Genomic DNA, 23,993 nt, shown 5'->3' on the forward strand with positions numbered 1-23,993 from the left:
CAGACTCGGTTCTCACTCTGGATATGGATTTGCCTTTCCTGGACACCACGCCTCTGTTAGGACCTTGGCTGGTGGATTTACAGTACGTTGTAAAGCAGCTCTGGTGGAAAAAACTCATCTAATAATAAAATAAGCTGACTCGCACCCGCAGAATTCCACTGGTCTTAATGTGTACTTCATCACCTGAAGCGGTTGGCTTTATAGAACTGTGAAGCGGCCTACTGAGAGCTTAGTCATGCTGGGAGACAACGCCCTGGGAGGCTGGATGAAATACAGACTTTACACCAAAGACTGATGCACAGGGCTGTTTCTGCTGCAGCCGGAACACAGAGGTCTGGCAACTAGAGGGGGAAGTAGGAACGGCTCCTCTCGCATTTATATCAAGGTAGCCAGTCACTTTTTTTTTGTTTTTGGCTTTTGGCTTCCCATTTCTTCAGCTCTGCATTCTGCTAATTTAAAGGTCTTAGATCTCAAGTGAGAAATGATTCCATGTGGACACAACAATGGTTTCATGGACGAGGAAGTCAGAGACTGTCATTGCGGGATCTTTATGCCATGAACTAAGAAGAAAGAAGGAGGCGACTCTATGGCTCTGGGTATTGATTACAATCACCGAGAGGAGATCAGATTTATGAGCACGATGAATGAAGGCAGGGAGGTTTAAGTTTGGAATCTAAGGAATTCTGGGTACTAGTAATTCCATATCTAGTAGTGAAAGTTAATGTAACATCACAGCACCCCAATAACGGCAGGATCACTGAGGACTTAGACCCTTCAGAAATGAAGGTCTGGTGCCTATCCTCAGGGAAGGAAGCCTAAACATGACGGTTAAATTTATATGTCAACTTGACAGGGGTATTTGGTAAACCATCTTTTCTGGGTGTGTCTGTGAGGGTGTTTCTAGAACACGTTAGCGTCTGAGTTGGTGCACTGATCGATCGCCGTTAGCAATGCAGCTGGGCACCTTCCAATCTGTTGAGGGCCTGGATAGAACAAAAAGGCAGCGAGAAGGGAGAATTCACCTTCTGTCCCTTGAGCTGGGACATCATCGATCCTCCCCCGCTCTCAGACATCAGAGCTCCTGATTCTCGTCTCAGGCCTTCAGGCTTCAAGACCAGTATCTCATCCCCCATTCTCAGGCCTTTGGACTAAGATTGAATTACCCCACCTCTGTAATTCAGGGAAAATTATATTTCCTAGATGTCCTTGCCATTCAACTTTTCATTATGGGACAGGGAAGGATGGAGCAACTTTTTCCTTCTCTGCTTTTTAAGGGCCCCTGGCAGTGACAGCAGCAGCAGCAGCACAGGTCGCAGGTCGGTCCCTGCTTTCCTCCTCGGCAGTGATGTTCCCGAAGCATTGGCCGCAAGTGCTCGGCAGCCTGAGCAGCACAGTGGTCATGGGCTCTTAGGTAACATTTTCCCTGCTTTTCTCCTTCATCCATAAGCATAAGAATGGCTTGCTGTAGTTATTAATCTCTGGATAACTTCATATTTTCCCTTTTTTGTCCTATAGACTTTTTAACACTTTGATAACCAATTCCCAATATTAAATTCCCTCTGTTTGAGATACTTAGTAGAGGTTCTATTTCCCCCTAAGTACAATCACTGACCCAGACAAACCCATGAGCCAGCCTAGGCAAACAAAAACATGGAGTCGATGGAGGAGGAAGAGGATAGTGGTTGATAGGCCAGGAAAAAATGGACAGATCAGATACTAGGATGCCTTGATGAGGTCAAAGATGACACTATGATTTCTGATGTGTAACAGTTGTAGGTGGCGATAGGGTCTAGAATGTGGCCTTGGAAATAGTGGCCAAAGTGAAATGGAAAGTAGTTTCGCTGTAATTGATGAGACCTTTTAACCATGCGGCAGAGATGCTGCTTGTTCATTCAAATCCCACTGAAATCAGTAATGATAATGCCAGGATATGAGACAGGGAGGAAGATGGAGACATGTCAAAATATGTCTTGTAAAATACAGTGACAACTTTTTTTTATTAGGGAAACCCATTTTAATGGCCAAGATAGGCTATTAGTAATCGCATGAATTATTTCCCTTTCTTTGCACTGCTAGACAAATGCATAATGAAAATGTCAGAGATTGCTCTGCCTCCTGTCTCAAGCAATAGCCTTAGAGCTGCTGGCAGTGAGCTCATACAAATGTGCATATTTGGCTTTGTAAGCATGCTAGAATCTTAAAATTTCCTCCAGAGTATACAAAATAAAAACAATAAAAGGTCATAGATTAATATTTACCCTTGGCTGAAGTCATTGCAGCTGTTTTTTAAAAATCCTGTTATAATCATAAAAGAAAAAGAAATATCACAAGATCCAATGTTTAATGGTCCAGCAATTGTGTTATAATTAGCCTATACAGATTGAAAATGACATGAGATTAGCATGAGTGAATAATAGGATTAAGAATCTTAAGAAAACCACCAGAGTAACCTCACTCCAATGTGCTGTTTGGAAATGACTCCAGTTTACATTTATTTTTGTATTTAATTCCCTGACTTCTCTTTTGCTGAAATATTTGCAGTGATGGGAGTTGGTACCACCTGGCATTTCCCTTTCAGGAAACACAAAATAGCACCAAAACATTAATCTGGTATCAAAAGAACAAAATTTGTGTCTGTTTCATGCTCTTAAAAACCCAGTACTCATTTATCTTTCAGCTGGACTTGCCTAGGAGGTATTTTTTTTTTATCATATTTACACACTCTGTAACTTAGTTATGCCCACAAAACAGTCCCTCTAGCTAGAACTCATTAGAATTAATGTTTTACCCTGGAGTACACTTTGCTACTTCCCTTTATAATTAATGCATTATTGTGAAGTTCATTAACATTGTTACCTAGGCTCCATCTCTACCTGCCACAGAAAAGCACTGCATTCAGTGCATTCAGTCACAATTCCTCTGCACTGTTGCGAGTTTTATTTCCAACTGATAACTACAGCCCAGAGTCTATTAAATTCGGCAAGTTAAAAATTTTATGTAGGCTAGAAAGGGATAGTGGGGCACAAGTCTGCGGACTGGATACGTTGTGGCAGGAAAGTCACCTCTCCGGTGATCTTTTCCTTTAACTGTGGGCAACTTCTTGAAGTAGGGATTTGTAAGTATAAATCTTAAGGGTAATTTTTTAAAAAGATTTTAGCAAAATCAACTAATATTTAACTATACTCTGGTTTTTGCCTCTTGGATTCTGTTTTCACATGTCCTCTCAGAACTTGTTACTCAGGGGATATCAGACAGATCTTTTTGGTAGCTTCAGTCACTAAGATAGGAAGATAAAAATATTAACAATAAAAGGCAATGGAATAGAAGCATTATTACTGGTGGCTGGTTGCTACCAAGGGCACAACTAAGCACGCAGCCGGGTAAATGTAGAAATGTAGAGAATGACTTTTTTTTTTCCAAAGTAAAAATAGCTTTATTCTTTTCTAATAATAAAAATGACATATGTTCATTATAAAATTTTCAAATACATGAAAGTCTATAGAAATTAAAGATCACCAAAATACCACGGCCCAGAAAAAAAACTATGGTTAACATTTGGCAAAGCTCTCTCTACAAAAAATATATTACTTTAAAACATTCAATGTTATAAATGGTCTCATATTAAGCATGCTATCCTGTAGTCTAGAAATTTAATACTATTTCAGGGACAAATTTCCATAGCAATAAACACAGACCTAAAAAAATTTTAATGACAGTTGCATACAATTTATTTGACCCATCTTCTACTGAAGGATATTTAGGTTGTTTCCAATGTTTTACTATCATAAACATCATGAAATACATCTTTGGGCTCATGTTTACACACTTGTGCAATTTTTGTTCATCAGGATAAATTCCTAAACAAACTGCTGGGTAAAGGTGTATCATTTAGATTTTCGATCCCTATTGCCTTCTAGAAAGGTTGTGCCAATTTTCACTCCTGCCAACAGTGAACAAGAATGCCATTTTTGTCAATTGCTTTAATTGCTGCCAATCTGGGAGGACAAAATTAATAATAATGAAATAAACACACACATATATTAGCTGTTTTCATTTTCAAATAGGGAATACTTTCAATTTTTAAGTTACCCTTTTTCAGGGCAGATATTTCTTGGACCTGAATAAAGTTTTTGGTTTGCATTCCCATTGCATCAGCAGTGGGATTCAGGGCAGGAGTCAACTTCTTTGAGCCTCGTCTTCCTTGATCTCACAGTAATAGAACCCTGCCCGATAGGTTGTTTAAAGCTCAAATGACCTGTGAATGCACCTAGCACGCTGCTAGACACAACAATGTTAACTGCGTCTGCATCTCCCATAAGTAAGCTCATTTCAATTAGTGTTGGTCTATGAGAATATTTTAAAATTAAGGAGCCAAAGAAAAACTCTGTAAATATTCTCTTGCTATTTATGACCACAAACGTTTGCAGTGAGGCAGTTGACACCTCTATAAGAAGGCTCTTAAGGGAAGGTTTGGTAGGCAATATAGGAATAAAAATGCCTTCCAGGAAAATAAATGCTAGTCAAGTCCATGGACCATCATATATATATATACATACATATATATGTACACACACACATATATATAAAATTTGGAACAGGTAGACAGGAACAAAACATGACAAACATCAGTTTGTTGCCTGAATATTGGTTTATCATTGCTTAGACACGGTTTGGGAATATTTTCCACCACAGAGCAAATTTATAAGCAATATATACAATGTCTAATTCCTCTTTCAAAGATATCTCAGACATTAATATTTGAAATTAATAACTTTTATCCAAGAATGGTGAAAAGAAACCATTTACCCAAATGATTGGTGATATTCTGGTTACTAGAAAGACAAACTTTGGATGCAGTCTAGACAATCTTGATTCTGACAGTGTTTTGAAGGACTATTTGATTCATTCATTTTATGAATATTTATTGCACCATGTTATATGCTAGGTAATGTGCTAGCCATTAGGGAGACAAAAATGAGCAGGACTTAGCCCCTGCTCTCAGGGAACTTGTGGTTTTGTGGAGGAGGAAAGATAATTCAATGGGCAATTCCAGTATTGTGTTATAGTGAGGTGAGGTCTGTGTAGGCGCTTCAGCCCCCTTGGAAGATGCCTGCTGAAGGTGCCATCAGTAGCCAAATAAATCACTGGAGAAACCATAGGTCAACAGAATAGGGTCTGTCATGACTGCCACAAAGCATGCCACAGACTGCTTAGTGTCCACTAATACCGTAGTGACAAGCCACCATGGGATTATCAGTTACACAACAGGACAAGGAGAAAACCTCTCTGAACCTATTCGGAAGAGCTGGCTGGCAGAGAAGCTGGGACCTATGACTGGAGAATACTCTGAGATTTATTCACTCAAACATAAGCTCCATGAGGATCTTTGTTGGTTTTGATTTTCACTGTATCCCCAGCTCCTAGGACAGTGCCTGACACAAAGGAGGCCATTGATAAATATTTATTCAATGCATGGATGGATGGATAGATGAATTCATTTAACTCACATCAAATGACTACAGAGGTAGGTGCCTGTAGAAGAGGAATGGCATAGTGAAAAGGCAGAAGACATGGCAACCCTGGCATGCCTACTAAAAATTTGTGGAATTGGCTGGGTGTGGTGGCTCATGCCTGTAATCCCAGCACTTTGGGAAGCTGATTCAGGAGGATCGCTTGAGGTCAGGAGTTCAAGATCAGCCTGAGCAACAGCGAGACCGCATTTTTACAAAAAAAAAAAAAAATAGAAAAATTAGCTGGGCGTGGTGATGCACCTGTAGTCCCAGCTACTAGGGAGGCTGAGGCAGGAGGATGGCTTGAGCCCAGAAGTGTGAGGTTGCAGTGAGCTATAATGACACCACTGCACTCTAGTCCCAGCAACAGAAAGACACCCTGCCTCAAAAACCAACCAACCAACCAAACAAACAAACAAATAAACGTGCAATCAACATACAACTTTTCACATCCATCCCTTTTCATAGGAGCTTGAATCTCCAGTGGCTCCTTTGTGCAATGTGGACCACAAGAGCGAGCATGGGCTTTGAAGTCAGACAGATATGGGTTCAAATCCTGGCTCCTCCAAATCTGGGAGGACTTTTAACAAGTCACTTAATTTCCCTCAGTCAGCATCCTCACCTATAAGGCAGGATTCACACCTTTAGCCACAAACAACTATGCAAACCTCCTAACTCAACTTACTTCACCCTCACCCCATCCTTCCAGCCCCAGAGACGGGACTGTGCAGAGCTCTGCTGGAGCTGTGGGCCCCCAATTCCTTGGATAACCATCCTGGAGAGCTCCTTTGGCGCACTCTTTTCTGTTTCTTTTAATCCTTTTTTTCTTTCTAGGAAGTGCCTCCAAAAAGCCTAGTGCATAGTAATCTATTCCTCCTCCTCACCCTTTCAGCATTTACTTTCAGTTGTGTTGGTGTGTGGTTCAAATAACAGATGTCACTGAACTGTTAGCTTGGGTAGACGCCCTTTCTTCCTTACTGTTTGCTCCTTACTTGGTACCCTAGTAGCTAACACAGTGCCTTGATCCCAGCAGATAATAAATGCTACCCATGATAAACCTCACCTCCTATACTCATCAGACCTCAGGTTGTAAAAGTTGTCCTACACGGGCTGATCTACTGCTCCACAAAACTACACTACTATGCAGTGAGTCACAGATCATTACAACTTTCAAGAAGTCAATAAAATTGATTATGTCAGAAATCCCACACCTATTTTCAAAAACAACAAAATATTTTCTCCATGTTTTAGGGCGTTGTAAAATGGGACAAAAGCCCTAAGAAACATAGTTAATACACTCTGCCTGGAGGATTGCCCACGATGTGTTACAAGGACAAAGATAAGTGAAATTCTTTATTAATTCATGTTTGCTGTTCAGAGAGAACATTTGGAGGCTCATTCTTGGTTTCTTCATGTATCTTACTCTCTACATCATGAAATCATGAAGGTACCCTCTTTCTACCCATAATAGGATGGACGATTTAATTCCTATCAATTGACATTTATTAATACACCCACTAGAAGGCAGATCTAGTCAACAGAACTGGATCAGTCAATAGAAGATTTTGGTACTTTCCAGCCACAGTGACATCTGCTTACTGCAGGTGTGACTGCTTACCGCATGATTAGTCAGGTCACTGCCAACCAATCTGACGTGGTCTTTAAGATGTCCAAAATGTCACACCCTAGAAAGATGATCTAGTCAATAAGATCACTGGTCAACAATATTTCTAGAGCTCCTACTCTATGCTAACCAATATCCTTCATAATAGGGTGAATATAAAACAATTAAATTATTCTTTTCTCAAAAAACATACAACCTAGGTGGAAAGGTAGGATCTGCCAATTAATAACTTAAGAACACTCTAAGGCTGTGGTTCTCAAGGAGTGGGCTTCGCAGCAGCATCCCCTGGGAACTTGATAGAAAACCACATTTCTAACCCCAGACCTACTGCATCAGAAGCCGGGTGGGGCCCAGCAATCTGTTCTTAACAAGCCTTCCAAGTCACTCTGATGCACACTACAGTTTGAGAAAACCTGCTCTGAGACAACTAAGCAAGTTCAAATCAACATAATACCAACAGATGATATGTGTGCGGGGTAATTGCGTGGGCCTGGTGTTAATCAGAGCAATGCCCCTTCATTGAAGGGCCCTATTCAAAGTGAAAAACAGTTTAACATAGAGTCAATCCTTGATTATCTCTTTTGTGAATTATTAGCAGCAACTTTTTAAGATTCCAGGGTAATTTTCCCAGTTCAGACAGTACACTTACAAACTATATCTCTAAGATAAGCTAAACCAGCCACAGAATGGTTTGGGCAAAATGCCAAAGACTTCTGCTGCTTCCTTTCATTAACATGTATAATCAAGAATAGCCAAACTAGGACAGGTCACAAGAACAGAAGTTATATGACATCTAGGCCAACGCTTTCCCCCTACCAGTCTTAACACGCAGACAGTGTGGGAGCCTTGTGAACACATGCCTGACCACACGCGTGACAATCAGGTGGAGAAGACAGCTCTGGGCAGCCGGTACCCTGCCGAGCAGCCCTGGAGCCTGGGCTCTCCCAGCTGCTTCCTTGGGGCCTGTATTAGGCCTGTCAATCAGATTAAGGCATACTGTGTTTTTAATCTCATTTCATGCCTTTTTTGGAGAATTTTAACTTCATGTTCCTGACCTTGGTCTGTTAACCTGACCCTGATTCCTGATGACTTCCTTCTTGGATTAGTAGTTCTCGAACCGGGACTTGAATCTGCCTGTGATTAACCCAACCATAGTGACTCACTGCCCCCCACCCTCCACAAAGACATGCACAATGCACAGAAAGCTAGAGGTCTACCCTTTTATTCCAAGCTTCCTGGAGATCTTCTGGAAATGATTTTCTTCAGTGTTTCTATCCATCATCATAAACAGAGTCATTATCCTCTCTTTGTTAATTTACTCAGCAATGTTTATTATAGCTCAATTTTTGATTATGTGGGTTCATAGAGACAATTTAATTCAACTTAATTTACAAGGAAACACTTGCTCTGCATAGGATAACATGCTAGGCCCTGAAGAGACGGCCCCTTCACACTCAGGGAGTGTGACAGAGTAATGGTCTACATCCTAATCCCAGAAACCTGTGAATATGTTACTTTACATGAGAAAAGGAACTTTTCAGGTGTGATTAAATTAAGGATCTTAAGGCACAGAAATTTTCCTGGATTATCTGAGGGGGCCCAATACAATGACAAGGGTCTTTATAAGAGAGAGGCAGGAGGGCAGAGGAAGAGGAAGAGGTAACGAGAGAGAGAGAGAGAGAGAAATTTTAATGTGCTACATTGCTGGCTTTGAAGATGGAGGAAGAGGCCACAAGCCAAGGAATGCAAGTGGCCTCTAGAAGCTTGAAAAGGCAATGAATTTTCCCCTGCAGCCTCCAGAAGTAATGCCAAGGACTTTTGACTTCCACAACTGTAAAATAATGAATTTGTTACTTTAAGCTACTAAATTTGTGATAATTTGTTATAGCAATAGAAAACTAATATAGGGAGTTTATAATCTACCTAATAGAGATACGATGACACAAGCAGCTTTGATATAATTCAGAGAGTGACAAGTATAAAATATAAATACAAAGAAAGTGCTATGGAAATGCTTGATAAAGTGAGTACTTCTGGCTAGAAAGATCAGAGAAGCTTCCTGGTAGACAGCAGTTTTGCAGAGCCCTGACAGCTGGCTAGGATTTCAAAAAGGGGAGATCCGGAAAGAGCAGGAGTAAAGGCACAGAGTTGGAAGACATAGAACCAAACAAAAGTTGACCTAGGCCCTTGTGACCAGCTGTTTTCTCAGGAACAAAAATTACTTGATTAAAATTTCATATGCTCTACTCAGGATATAATAGGTCTTTAAGTTTGTCAAAAAAAACCTGTAATGACAGTCAACAATTACATTGTATATAGTATATGTGATAAACTATCCTGAGAGTTTTAATATAGAAATACAGATGCTGGGAAGGAATCTCCTCTCTACACAGAGCATGCTGTAGCCAAGGGTGAACCTGGCTCATTTTTAGACAGGCAGGCTTGACAGGGATGCACAGAACAACAGGAAAATACAAAGGGCCAGTCAAAAACAGGATTGTTTAAAAAGGTATCTATTAACATTTATAAATTAGACATGTCCTACAAAACCTCAAAAACAAGCTAAAACAAATGATGGACTCCAGTGGAATGTTCTCAGCAGATGGAGGCTCTGAGGACTCACACTGATGATGATGGAGAAGACATTAGAATGCAGGCCCAGTGTGGCAGGTTTTGATTGTTTTCTTTGGCTAAAGTCAGAACCCATGATCTTGAGTCATTCTGAAAGGCTCTGATTTAGCCTGGGTTTGATCAGGAGGCAATTATCCCAGTAAAATATATATATATTTTTGAGACAAAGTCTCCCTCTGTTCCCCAGGTAGAGTGCAGAGGCATCATCATAGTTCACTGCAGCCTCAAACTCCTGGGCCCCTGGGATCCTCCTCCCTCAGCCTCCCGAGTAGCTGGGACTATAGATGCACCACCACGCCCGGCTAATTTTTGGTAGAGACAGGGTCTCGCTCTTGCTCAGGCTGGTCTTGAACTCCTGACCTCATGCGATCCTCTTGCAGCCTCCCAGAGTGCTATGATTATAGGTGTGAGCCACTGCACCCAGCCCCGATAAAATAATTTTCTTCATTCTGTTTTGGGGCTAGGAAGAAAGGAATAGAATTGTCCAGATTGTTTATATGCATTTCCCAAATTCACCACCGAGCATTCTCTTGGCACTGCTTATGGAGACGGTGTCTTCACAAGGTGATCCCTACACTCAGGGGCCTCGGCAACACCTGCTTTTGTTCTTCATCCTCTGGTGACCTTTATTCCTTTTTGTACTGTTCATATTCATTCCAAGAAAATTCAGAGGAACAGGTAGTCTCCACCGGCCTGCTCCTGTCAGAATGGCCTGGAGCTCCTGAAGAAGGGTCCATATGCACCTTAGGGGACCGTAAGTCCTGTGATGGAACCACATGCTTTGGGAACCAACTTTCTTCAAGAGAAGTACTGGGCATGCTGGCAGCTTCCTCATTTCTCTTGCTCCCTGTCTTTCTGTCCAAGCCCAGAAATGTAACCTCAGACTGGCTGCATTCAAATGGAGTTTTTTGAGTCTTTCTATCTTTCCTCAAAACTTGATCAGATGGTAGTGAATCATTATTCTGGTTTTCATCATCTTCCACTGGGATACTTGGTACATTATCCAGAAATAAAGGAGAAGGACACCTGAAGGACTTCAGTGATGTGGGAGGATCTTCGGCAAAATATAAGCTGGCTTGAGTACTTTCAAGAGTATCTAGGACCTAATTAACAAAGAAGCGCACAGACATGGAGTTAAGCTTGAATAACCTCTCCTTTCGCCTTTTTTTCTCTCTATTAAAGAATATTCTTTCACTTTCATGAAATAAGTTCAACTATAGAATTTTGAATTAGAAGAGATCTTAAAGATTAACTAAATCCCTTTATTTTGAGGGGTAAATTAAGTGAATTGAAGCAAGGTATGAAAGAAAACTGGACTGAGTTACATATCCAGAGATCAGACTTTAGCCTTAGCTTTGCCACCAACTAGCTTTATGACCTTGGGCAAGTCTCTTTACATTTTTTACTTCAGCCAAGCTATGTGGAGGATTGGAGGGGTGGGGGAATGGTGGGGCTGATCTGTAGTTCTTAAGTGTCAGCATTACCTAGGGGAGCTTTCTTAAAGTACAAATCCCTTGGCCCCAACCTAGAGATTATCATTCAAAAACTAAGGAGACCAGAGTCCAGGAATCTGTATTTTAGAGGCTTCCCAGGGATAGGGATGTGCGACCAAGTTTAAGGAGAAATCCTTGACCTAAGATAACATATAATACATTCCTTCACACATACATATCCATAATTTTAAAAAATATGTATAGACAGCTTTACAATTTACAAAGTACTTTCATGTATAGTATCTCATTAAACCTGCAAAAACGTTATTATCCTCATTTTATAGAATATAAAGCTGAGGCTCAAAAAAAGGAGTCAATATCACTAGGCGGAGACCTGTTGTTTGACATCAGATCTCGTGGCTCCCAACTCCCTGTCCCTCCACAATACAGCTTGTGGCTCCTTCCTGGGCCCAGGGTTCCACACAGCTCTTACTGGTGGTGTCAGGCTTGGAAAACAGCTCTCGTGACTCCCAGGCCACTGCTCTCTCCATTCTGATTATGTCAGCTCCTTGTTTAGAACCCTTCCGTGGCTCTACGATAGGCTCAGGATAAAATCCAAACTCCTACAATGGATTCATGTTCCTCTGGAATTCATGTCCAATCTGGAAGCTTTTATTATTATTATTTTTTAAGTTCTTTTTGTAGAGAGATAGGGTCTCGCTATGTTGCCCAGGCTGGTCTCAAACTCCTGGCCTCAAGCCATCCTCCCACCTCAGCCTCTCAAAATGCTGGGATTATAGGCATGAGTCACTGTGTTCAGCTGAGCTTTTATTATTTTAAGTGCTCCAGTCTTTCCCTCACCCCCCGCACCACTTCCATGATGCTGAACTACCTGTAGCCTTAGTGCTATGGACTTCATCACCTCTGAGCCTTTGCAGGTGTGGATTCTCTCTGCCTAGAATGTCCTTCCATCCTTACTGCTGCCTGGATCCAACCTGTTCTTCAGATTATAGCTAAGCTGTCACCTCTATCAAGAAGCTTCCTTGACTTCCACAGGCTGCTTGGGTTTCTGACTCTATACTCTCATATAGACCCAGGCTTCTAGCTATCATTATGCATCTCTTGCTGGGCCACAAGTCCATGTTACTGATCTGATGACTCCTTTGAACTGTGAGCCTGAGGGTAGCCACTGTATCTGGATTACTGTTGTATCCCCAGCACCTAATACAAAGTCTGGCACATACAAAGTCAGCCTTAAATAAGTATTTGTTCCCTTATACAAATAAACAAATAAATTAGTGGATGATTAAATCTATGGATAGATGAATACATTTAAAAATGAGCAAGGGAAATATATGCTGCATTTTTAATGGGCCAGATCTTTTAATGAAGATTGACTAAAATAGTCCCTGTAAACTACTCACTTATGTATTTTCATCAGATTTTTTGTGGAGGCTTGGTTCCCCCCAATGACCTCTACCAGAGTAGCAAATGGTGTGACTTTTTGACCTGTAAAAGCTATCTATTAGATTGACATTCTCTGATGGAGGCTGGATTTGTCTCATCGATAAAAAAATTCATATAGATACACAACTTATCCCATGGAGATTTTCCCTGGTTCTGTGGGCTCAGTTTTGAATAAAACCATGTATATACGCACTTCATCCATCGATGGTCTTAACTTTGCCTGCCTTGCAGCACATTGGCCTGCCAAACAGAATAGCTTGGCAGAGAAATTCCGAGGACAGGGAGGCACTTTCTTATCTAAAAATGAGAGACATGAATCGAGGCCTCTCTTCTCCATTAGTTCCGTGAGGAGATCTCGCTAGGAAGAGAAGGAGACAAACTTATCATATAGAACTCAATCAGGAAAATGCCCAAGAGACCAGTGCTCAGGTGAAGACAATTCTTACCAGCTGGACATGTTTTGGATCATCTAACACCACTCTGCACCCTGTTAGAACTTCCATTATTACCTACAAGAATACATAGAAAGTCAGCTATGCATGTTAAATATATACACATGATTTGCTTCCACTATTAACCATGACTATGAATATAGTTCAATCTAATTAATGACTTTGTATCTTATTACTTGCTTGATTATACAAAACTAATATATAAAACAGGTAACAGAAAATCAATAAGTCTAAAAATTAAAGCTCTTTAAAAAATTCTTTTTAGAATTTAAAACATTCTTGGCAATAAACTCTCCTCCTTTGCTAACTGGTAGTTGGTACTCACAATTCCAAAGCTGTAGACATCTGTTTTAATGGAAAGTTTCCCTTGTCTGATATACTCTTCTGGCATGTACCACAGATGTTTACTGCTGTTGCTGGTCATGTTTATGGTAGAACTCTGATATTCTAGGTGGGGTCGGAAGTGTGCCGTGGCAAAATCAGTTAGTTTGGGTTGAAACTGATCATCCAAAAGTATGTTTGTGCTAAAATTGTGACCAAAGACAAAAAAGACAAACTATCATAAAGGTATTTCAACGTAAAACAACATGGCAAGCTCACCTTCTTCATAGCTGGTTAATTCAACACGTTAGACAAAGTAAAGCCAAACATAAATTTCCATGAATTAGAGAACATTTAAAAAATTCTTCTTAACATATAAATCCAAGTGATGTACAAAACCTAGAACAAAAACCCAACCTAGAAATGGTGGGCATTTGAAATTTAAAGGTGAATATATGGAGTTGCTGGAAAAAGCTGACGCTTTGTCAATAGGTGAAGCTAAAGTTAACCAAATCAGCTTTCCTTGTACTTTTCTTACACTTAATGAGAACATGAACTGAGTCTTAATCAGCTAATTATTAAGTATCTGTGATGTGCACAGAGCTGTGCTAGGGAATGCTTGGCTTACGAGCACAGAGCCACAAACTTGGAATGGCTTGAGGAATCTTTGGTAGCCCCTGCCTTAATGATCTTTCTGCCCCATTGTTCCATCCCTATGGCTATTTTTTAAGGGCATCTTTTTAAAAATATAAACATCTGCAGAGGCAAAGGCAAAGTACCTATAATCAATTTAAGCTGTTGTCACAGACAGACTTGCAGAATCGTTTGACAGAGGGAGACGAATTTCCCCTGGTGCACACCTGGGGGTGAGTCGGCCCTGCCTTTCCCTGGCTCTGCGACCACTGGCAGGTTACTTTACCCCGTAAGCCTTCACGCCCTTTTCTCACATATGATATGAGGAGAACGGTAGAACTTATAGCTCTGATGTGGGGCATACAAAGTGCACAGCCTACTGCCTGGCATGTGATAATGCTCAATACGTGGTAGCTAAGATACAGATGAGTAATCGATCATAGACAGCAGATGGACATTGATAGAGGAGGTGGGTCAGCCAAGAGAAAATCACCTCATTCTGTTTTGCTTAGGGCTGGTCACAGCTTGCTTTTTGTCCCCTGAAACCAAACATCCAATATTAGGCCTGCTCAGCAAATGCCAAGTGGTGTATTTGTAGTACTACACATGATTATGAAAGGTGGTATGGTGAGTAACAGCTACTGGATAACAAGAAATTCTTAATCCTGAACAAATACTGGATCTTAAAAAGGTTTCAGAAGTCCTGCTGTCCCTGTACGGGTAAGTCAACAGGCAGGCCCTAGTTCCACAGGTCTGGATTGCAGGAGTTACTACTACTCAGAGGATCAGAGTCCTGCTTCTATTTAGAGGATACAGAGGATACTTGGAGCAGGGGAGCAGTCCAATGTTTGAAGCTATGGCCTCAAGAATTCTAGTCCAGACCTCATCCAAGACTGACAACAGACAAGAAAAGGGGCTCCTCAGGGTCTTTTAAGGATGGAGAAAGACACACTATGAACTCCTCCCTCTACTAACTGCAAAATCCAGAGAGCCCACCTTATGCATAAGCTCCAGGGCCCCTTATCTGTCATGTGATCTTTGCATTTATGGAGAGAAGGTCAGAGCAGCCTGGTTCCCAAGACTCATATCCGTGAGCACAATCCTCCTTTTTCTCCTTGCTTTGTCTTTTCTCTACTTAGACAACCCGACAGCTGTTAGAGCCAGCCTGGGTCTCACACAGCCAGGTGTCTGTCACTCCTCACCATTCCGTCACTTTCTCATTTGGAGAACAGCAGTGACTATCCTGACAGACCTCAGGAGATGAGGAACATTCTAGAGTCAGATCTTTCTCTCCAGCACTAGATAACAAGGTAAGAGCAGATATTTAGTGTATAATTACTTCTGCCATGGGTGTACACTTCTTTTGATCAAGTAAGTCTGAGGCTCCCGGACACACCCTGACTGTTTCACAGCGCCGGGGGTATTTCGATGCAAGAGTTTTCCAGGTGGGGCGAGAGGTGGGGCGAGAGGTGGGGCGGGCAGAAAGGTTCACCAACTCATGGCCAGGACCCAAGCTTCAGCCCCGCGGCATCTGAGAGCCGAGTCTGCGTGCTCCCACTTCAATCCAGCACAGGGAGAGGAAAGAAAAGCTCCGAAGGCCAGATCTTTAATGTCAAACACCCAACCCTCTTCTTCCTCCACCCCAGCTCTATAGAAGGTATAAAATCATAATTTAAAACGTCGGAACCATGAGAACGCAAAATCTGAATTTGTGAAGCACTTAAGAATCCCTGAATCTTTTCTAAGTACAAAAGGAAAAAAAAAAAAAAAGCCACAACAACAACAACAACAAAACTCGGTCATCTAATCCATTATTTGACCCTCAGCGAAATTGGTGGGAACCTTTCCGCAACTAGTGAGTCACCTTCTGAGAAAGTCAGGTGGGGTGGGTGACGACGAGCAATGGTTACACAACAAAGCCCACAGAGGACTTTGGGTCAGGGAGAGGCCACGAAGAAGATGTGAAATTATTCTAGGGCACTGCAGTTACACTTTGAATGATGATATCTGGTGAAAAGACAGGTTCTTTTCCAGCAGACTTTAGCGTATAACATAAATTTTGAGTCCAGTGATTTATTCTGTTCTAAATAAAGGTTAACAGTAGTAGCTGAGGAAGAAGGATGTTCTGTTTTAGGAAAGTGGAAATTGCAAAAGGCCGTTCAGCAATCAATTTCTACCCTAATTCTTTCCCCTGCTTTAACTTTAAATAGAATGTGCAAACATAAAGTGCCTTCTGCTACCAGGCAGGTCAACTAAGTTTCTCCTGTGGAGTGAAAATAGACTAACAAAATAAAGACAACCTAAAATAACTAAAATCATAGCAATATAATGCAAAAGGGCAGCTTGCTAGCTATGGTGGCCACCAAAGAGACAGACAAAAAACATCTTTGGTCCACACTAAAGGTCCGCATCCTCAATTTAGTGTTTCTACAACCTATTTGTTTCTACTTTTTACTACAAGGCTATTTACCGTAAAAGAGAGTCCGTCACCTCTCCAGATAATTCTTTCTGCAGAAAGACCATTGGTTGTACACTGAGGAAGTGGGGCAAATCCTACACAGGCAGTGAGTTTGTATCCTGACTCTGAGATATTGCTTAATCTCTCTGTAGTAGGGGTCTATAGGACAATTATTTTGGGGAATCCAAATCCCCCAAACACGTGCTACTTAGCAGTCAGAATTGTTTTCTTTGCTCACCAATTTGTCTCCTAATTTAGTTGAATGAATCCCTTGGGCCTTCAACATAAAGCAAGATGATTCACCTAGATTATAATGCAGGATTTGAATTTAAGTGCAAATACTATGTTTCACATGTAAGCACATGATTGGTTTTTAAAGAGAGATATATATATATTTTTAAATTTTTAATTGTCATGGGTACCTAATAGTTCTATATATTTATAGAGTACATGTGATGTTTTGATACAGGCATACAATGTGAATTAATCAAATCAGGGTAACTGGGGTATCCATCTCTTCAGGTATTTATCATTTCTTTGTGTTAGGAACATTCAATTCCACTCTTTTAGTTATTTTAAAGTATATCCTAACTTACTGTTGATCATAGTCACTTTATTATGCTATCAAATATTGTTCATTCTATCTAACTATATTTTTTGCACCCATTAACCATTGCCACTTTACCCTCTGCCCTGATACCCTTCCCAGCCCCATTCTACTCTCTGTCTCCATAAGATCAATTGTCTTTAATATTTAGCTCCTACATATTAGTGAGGACATGTGCGATTTGTTAAAGATATATATTTTTAGAGGGGGTTATTGGTGCCCAGTAGTCCAGCCCCTGAGTGCCTGGCAATTCTCAGGAAAAGCCAGGACTCCACCCAAAGAATGACAGAGGGAAGAGGAAGTGGGGAGCCACGTATTGGCCCCAGAGATAAAGAGGACCCAACAGCCTCTGTGACAGCTGAGGCAAGAGGACACGTGCCGTGTGTCACAGCTGTTGCAACACAGTGCACCCCTCACCAGATGTCCTGCCTCCCCTCACCAGATGGGGCAAGACCCGGTGTCCCTGAGAGCCTACCGGTTACTGGAAAAGTTGTGCACACACGCCCTCCCCTGCTTGAGCAAGCCTTGTGTCCTACACGAAGCTGAAACCCTTTATCCCCCATTGGATTATGGAGCTTTCTCTTACTTTCCCACTGAACGTAGGCAGGTCATAGAGACAGTATTAAAGCTTGTTTTTGCTTATTGGTGCCTTCTGAGTCTCGGTTCTCTGTGCAAAGGCCCAGTCAATAAGAGGCGTTCCTCCTTTAAACGTGAAACTTTGACTCTAACCAAACAAGCACAACCTTCCTAAGCCTGTTTCCTTGTAGGTAAAAAGATCTGATAAAGCTTACCTCACTGAGTTCTTACAAGGATTAAATGAGAAAACACAAATAGAGTTCCTGACACTCAGAGAGGGCCTCAAAATCTGCTTTAAAAGATGTAGGTTGGCCATCATCCATCCCACACCCATGACCTTACCTTAAAATCCAAGAGGTTTGGCTGGGTATCTCCAGAATAAGTTCAAAGACACCAATTTAAGGTTGTAGGATGACCCTGGAGATCTGAGGACTATTGGGCTAATTAGTTTAAAGAAATCAGTTGAGTTTCAAAATAATTACTGAGAAGCTCTGGACAAACCTAATTAAAGTAATATTTCTAGATATTTTAAGACAATGGAGAGGGGAAAAAACTCTTTGGTATATATTGTGCACGCACATATATATGTATAAACAAATGAATGTTGGGGTTTGGATACAGTGGTGACAAATAGAATTAATAGGGGAAATTTTAATTGATGTTATATTTCATTGTTTGGGCATCCCTCAGAAAAAATGAACATATTTGGATGTTTTAAAAGAGGGAGGTACCGGGGGAAATAGGAAAAAGAACTGTTTATATCTAAAATATTCCTGACGAATAAAAATAGGTTTTTTTGGAGTGCAGAGGGAAAGGGAGGAGACTGATTAATTAATCATTCAAACAAACAAACAGACTTTGCGTTTCCTTCAGGCATTGACATCCTTATTCAACACTGAGCTGCAGCCCAACCTTACCAGTCACATCAGCCTCAGGAACAGAGACATCAGGTCTGGGGGCAGAGGCAGGAGGAGCCTGGGTCCTCAGGCAAGGTGACGTGGCTGCTGGAAGGGGCCAGTCTGTGCTCCCCGCCCTCTCTTCCCAACCATGCAGTTTTTCTAGTCGCTCGCAAAGGAAATTCTCCATGCACTTGCTCATTCTGACCTTCCATCTCTGATCAATTTTCATTTAAAAAAATACATTTTGAAGCAAATGGCTTCTCCCTTCCTTTCTTTCCTAGACCACCTCCCTTGTATGAAAGACCGTTTCACTTGGCGGGAGACAAATGGCAATACCCATTAAAGAAAATGATTTTATAGGAAACATTAGAAACGCTCCCCAAGATCATCTCTTTGTTTTGGAAACATTAGCTGGAATGAACGTCTGGGATGGAAAATGCTAAGGATGAAATGCATTTCAATTTTAAATCATTTGTAAATGTGAAAACAATTAAGCTCGCTAAGGGAGAGGATGGAAATAACTAAGAGGTTTACTGCTTTCAGATGCTTCTAAGTGTTCCTGTAATTCAAAAATGTCCTCGTTTCCCAAATAAAAATGTGAGGGTCTTTAGCCAAGAACACAGACCAACTTTTCAAGATTCTTTCCTTTAAATCCTTTCCTCCTCAAATTCCACCATCTGGAAGTGAATTATGTTTTTATAACATTCTCACTGAAGAGTTCAAATTACTAAGACATTTTTTGGGCTAAATAAACCGGCAGACTGGTTGAAAATACCTTTGCAATATGGGCATTGCTTCCTCCTGTGGGTATTCCTCAGCCATGTCCTTGACAGTTTCTTCCTTAGAAAGCCATTTACTCTCAGCACGTGGACAAGCAAAGACTGCACAAACGCTGATCTCCAGCAGAGATCTCACTCTCAAAGCCTGCTGCCTACTGGCATTGTCACTAGAGTCCAACGTCAACACTTCCAAATTTCCACACGCTAATTACGCTCTCCTCTCCTCCCAATTTCCCTGTCTCTGCTGATGAAGCCAATATGCTCCCAGTAATCCTAGACCTTTAATTCTACAATAAGAGCATGATTGTTGGACTCACACGAACATGGAAAGGAACCTCCCCTTCCCTATCTACGGCCATGGGACAGAGGCAAATTACTAACCTCTGTAAGCCTCGGCTTTTCCCTCTGTCAAACTGAGATAATAACAATAATACCTAAACTCAGGGTTGTTGGGAGGATTACTAACAAGTTATTCAGTGGGTGTTTATGTCAGGTCTAAATTCCTTTGGCTGTCATTGAACTTCCTAATCTGCAGCTTATCAGCTACCCTTAATGTATTTGCACTTACCAATGCAATCAGGATAAACTGTGTTTATTGCTGTCTTGGGGTTTTCTTTATTCTGTTCTCCTCATCTTGAAAATACTCTCCCCTCCCTTATTTTTATCTAAATCCTCTCTTCAGCCATAAGACTCACTTCCTCCATGAAGTTTTCACTCAGCTACTCTGAATTCCTCCTTTCTCCAAGTTCCTGCTGTGCAGTACAGCCTGAGCTACATCACTTGGCCATTATAGAGACCACCTAATGTTTGTTGTCTGCTTAAACATAAGGTTGAGTCTACAGATGATATTAATACTAAGTAAATATTTGTTGATATAATCAATTTGTTAAAAGGATTTGAAACCATAAGTAGCCTTAGACTGCACAGCATAGGAATGGCAAATATGTGGGCCAAATGTTGGCAAAACATTTATCCTCCCAAAATAGCCTCCCATAGTCTTGGCAGACATCACAAATTGAGTTCTGAAAGCAGCTACCCTAGGTTCCCTTTCAACACTGCCTGGGGGAAATTATTGTCAATCAATCAAAGATGGAATGTGAGACAAAACTGATTTGTCATAGCTGCTAGAGTATAATGGCTCCTTTTTCAGATGAGGTAAATGAGGCCCACATGGTTGGCATGACTTGTTCCAACCAAAACAGCTTAATGGCAGAGCCTACCACACCCACTTCCAGAGCAGGTAGGAGACTAAGGCTCAGGGAATTAAGTAACTCTCCCAAGAAAGTTGTGGAGCAGGCAGTGATAAGAGATAGGGACAACAATGAGATCACTGGGGTAGTTGTTGAAAAAGGGGAAGTAAGGAGAAGAGCCTGGGGAAAGAGCATTTCAGGAAAACAGGCCTTTCAGGATGTTGCCTAAGGCCTGCTCCCGGGTGAACAGGTCGCTGGAAGTGCCTCCTATACATATCAGAATTCATCCCAGTTCAGAAGCTGATCAGGGTAAAGCTTGGCCAGGATTTAAGAGAATACAGGGTCACATCATTCTCTTGTCACAATCCCTATGTTAGATAGATATCAAGGGATTTGGGGTCTCCTAGGGACAAAAGTGGGTGCTGTTGCCTTGGTGCAATTGCCCTACCTGGGAAGAAGGACAACGGTTGACCCCAAGCCCCCATCTTCGTCCTGCCCTACCCTAATCCTCTCCCAAGCGACTGTCCTCCCTGGGGGAGGAGGGACTACTTTATGAATCTGTCAATCATAACTCAGCACGCCAACTACAAAAGAATGCAGAGGACTCTCTAGCCCATGGGCCAGTCCACGTAGGTACCATAGAGTCCAGAAATTGGCCTAGAACAACCCGCATGCGTAGTAATGCAACTCCCAACTGTCCAGTCAAAGTGGTTCCACGGTGATGTCTGAGCCACTAGAGAGGTCCCAATCCGGCACTATAAATCAAGTTGCAAACCATAGCCAAACTCTCTTTTCTTGTTGTGACAAGAGGGCTGGTGGTCATCTGTGGAGTATGTATCTTGCTTTGTAGGCCTGTATCTTGCCCTTGCTCTATAATCCTATCTTGCTCCCCATCAATAAATTTCCCCTCACGCTGGCCTTACTTTGTGCGTCTGGTCTTTCTTCGACCATGGTCGCGCCAAGAACCGACATTTTCACACTGAAACCTGACACCTAGATTTGTGAGTACAGAGCACAGTAACAAAAACAGGCAGGTGTAATGTCAAAGAGTTTGAAGGCAAGAAGAGGTCAACTAGAGATCATTTCCGTTGGTTCTGAATGTACAACTTTTGGCCACCCTCTGGCTAGAGAGTGACCTGGGCCTGAACCCAGATTTGTGTGCTCTTCCCACATCATCATCCTTCTCCCACTGAGGAAGGAGGAAGTGAACACCATTTCATTTTGCTTGGACAAAAGATGTTGTTCATCGTTCACACTTTGGGCCTAGGCTGCTGAATAATGACCCTTCAATCTTCATTTTTAAAACTATTTTAAAACTGTAAAAATGTAAGATTATCTGCCAGGCATGGTGGCTCATACTCATAATGCAAGCACTCTGGGAGGCCGAGGTGGGAGGATCACTTGAGGTCAGGAATTCAAGATCAGCCCGGGCAACATAGTGAGACCCCATCTCCACAAAAAATTTAAAAAGTTAGCTGCGCATGGTGGTGCATGCCTGTAGTCCCAGCTACTCAGGAGGCTGAGGCAGGAGGATTGCTTGAGTACAGAGTTCAAGGCTGCAGTGAGCTATGATCATGCCACTGAATTCCAACCCAGGTGACAGAATGAGACCCTGTCTGAAAACAATAAATAAATAAGTAAAACATACAAAAATATCAATAAGGCTTTATTTGGATGCAGAGACTTATGGCTTTTTTTTGTAAAATGACTTATTTTTTACTTCTATTTTATGTTTTTTAAAATTCTATTTAAAGGAGTATGTTCTATTCTAATAACAATAAAAATAAAGTCTATTAGGAAAAAAAAAAAAAAAGAAAACTTGGCATCAGAATTTTGTATCTCAAACCTATCTCAAACCAAATAATTAGAAGTTCCAAAAGAGAGTCTCCCAATGTGCTGGGATTACAGGTGTGATCCACCCCCACCCGGCCGGGCCTCAAATGATTTAGAATAAAGTCTTCTGTGACTCATCAGTCTGAAACCCAAAGAAAGAAAAGAAAACAAAAGTAACAACATCTTCCATTTTTCACTCCTCCAACAAAAACAGAGCCCTGACTTACTCATGGGAAAGGTCACGGTTCAATACAGATTTTGAGATGTCCTTTTTTTGAGCCAGTTATCAGGATTTACAATAAAATTGCATCCTCCTAGAAGCTATCTTTCCTCACGTAGATTTAGAGAATTAATATGACAAAGGCAGAAGAGGCAGGGATTTCAGATCTTCCTAAAAGCACTGAGCTGTACACAGGGACCAAGCACCCGGGTAGCCCAGGTTCAGAGCAAAGCGGACGATTCATTTAAAAGAGATTCGGGAGGGTAATCTAGGTCAGCCAATCCACGTCTGGCTCAGACTTGCTGGGGACTGACTGTCATTACCACCTGACAGATGTTCAGCGGCCTGAATGAGCCGAGTTGGTCTCCTTCCAGTTTCCAGAGAACAGGTGTGCAATCGCCAAACAAGACGGGGAAATCTACTGTCACAGTTGACACTAACTAACATCTTTGCAGGCAGGTGCAGCAGAAAGGCCAAGAGTTCAGTGGCTGTGGAAGGGGCTGACTGGCTCTGGAACAGGCAGGGACATGCTGAGGAGCCCTTGTGATACCAGAGTTCTCAAGAAAACACCCACAGCCTTGGAAGCCCACACCCTGACACGTGCCTGGGTGGCCGTAGTCTACGGATGAGTTATATTCGAGTCCTCAAACTATTTGGAAAACTCAGAAAGGCAACAGTTGTCAGCAGCCCCTCCACTAACTAAAAAATGAAACACATTGCTGGCTGCATTTCTAGTTCAAATCCTGCTCCTTCCATAACATTCTCCTTGTCTCTGACCAGATCTCTTTTGGTACGCTGTATCTTTAGTACCCACTGGGCACTAGGTCTGTCAGTGTTACTTACGTGATTTTATAGTTCTGCACATCCAAACAAGTACCTGGGATACTGGCCTGGAACAACTGGCCTCCTTTTAAGTTGTGAGACTCCTGAGAGACTCCAGAACCTTTCTACATACGGAAGCCTTCTCAGACCAACCACATGCTGGGCACGCTCACTGTTGCACTATGTATTTTGTGTTCTCTCTCTGACCACCAGGTTGATCCTTTAAGGACAAGACTATTACCACCAATGTCACCCCCACCATGGTCTAACACAATGCTCTGCACACTACAGATGTTCCATTTAGTATGGATGTGAACTAAAATGAATGTGATTCTCCACATATTCAATAAACACATATTAACACAGAAGTGATTGTTATCTTAAAAACGGAGCTTAGTTTGCAGGTCCACTTTTCAAACACAATAAATTGACAATGTAGGTAAGTAAAAGAGCAGCCACTACACCACTTAGCCTCTGCCCTTGCCTCTCCCACCACTTCCTGACCAGTCAGGGTAGGAGTCACCCCTGGACGAGTGTG

The 23,993-nt window shown here is 41.7% G+C and overlaps 1 protein-coding gene across 1 annotated transcript in view; it reads right to left on the bottom strand.

The window, feature by feature from the left end:
• Window positions 1-10,143: 10,143 nt before the first annotated feature.
• The window catches only part of IRAK3 (interleukin 1 receptor associated kinase 3), a 46,123-nt gene continuing 32,273 nt past the window's right edge, over window positions 10,144-23,993 (bottom strand). Inside the window, exons 9-12 of the mRNA XM_045553420.1 lie at window positions 13,443-13,641; window positions 13,112-13,174; window positions 12,859-13,023; window positions 10,144-10,868 (exon numbers count right to left, since the gene is read on the bottom strand). Of these exons, the coding sequence (XP_045409376.1) occupies window positions 10,392-10,868; window positions 12,859-13,023; window positions 13,112-13,174; window positions 13,443-13,641 (904 nt within the window). The 3' untranslated portion in view covers window positions 10,144-10,391. The remainder of the gene's footprint in view (window positions 10,869-12,858; window positions 13,024-13,111; window positions 13,175-13,442; window positions 13,642-23,993) is intronic.

The sequence above is a fragment of the Lemur catta genome, chromosome 6, assembly GCF_020740605.2.
Source record: "Lemur catta isolate mLemCat1 chromosome 6, mLemCat1.pri, whole genome shotgun sequence".
In the NCBI taxonomy this organism is placed as follows: Eukaryota; Metazoa; Chordata; class Mammalia; order Primates; family Lemuridae; genus Lemur; species Lemur catta.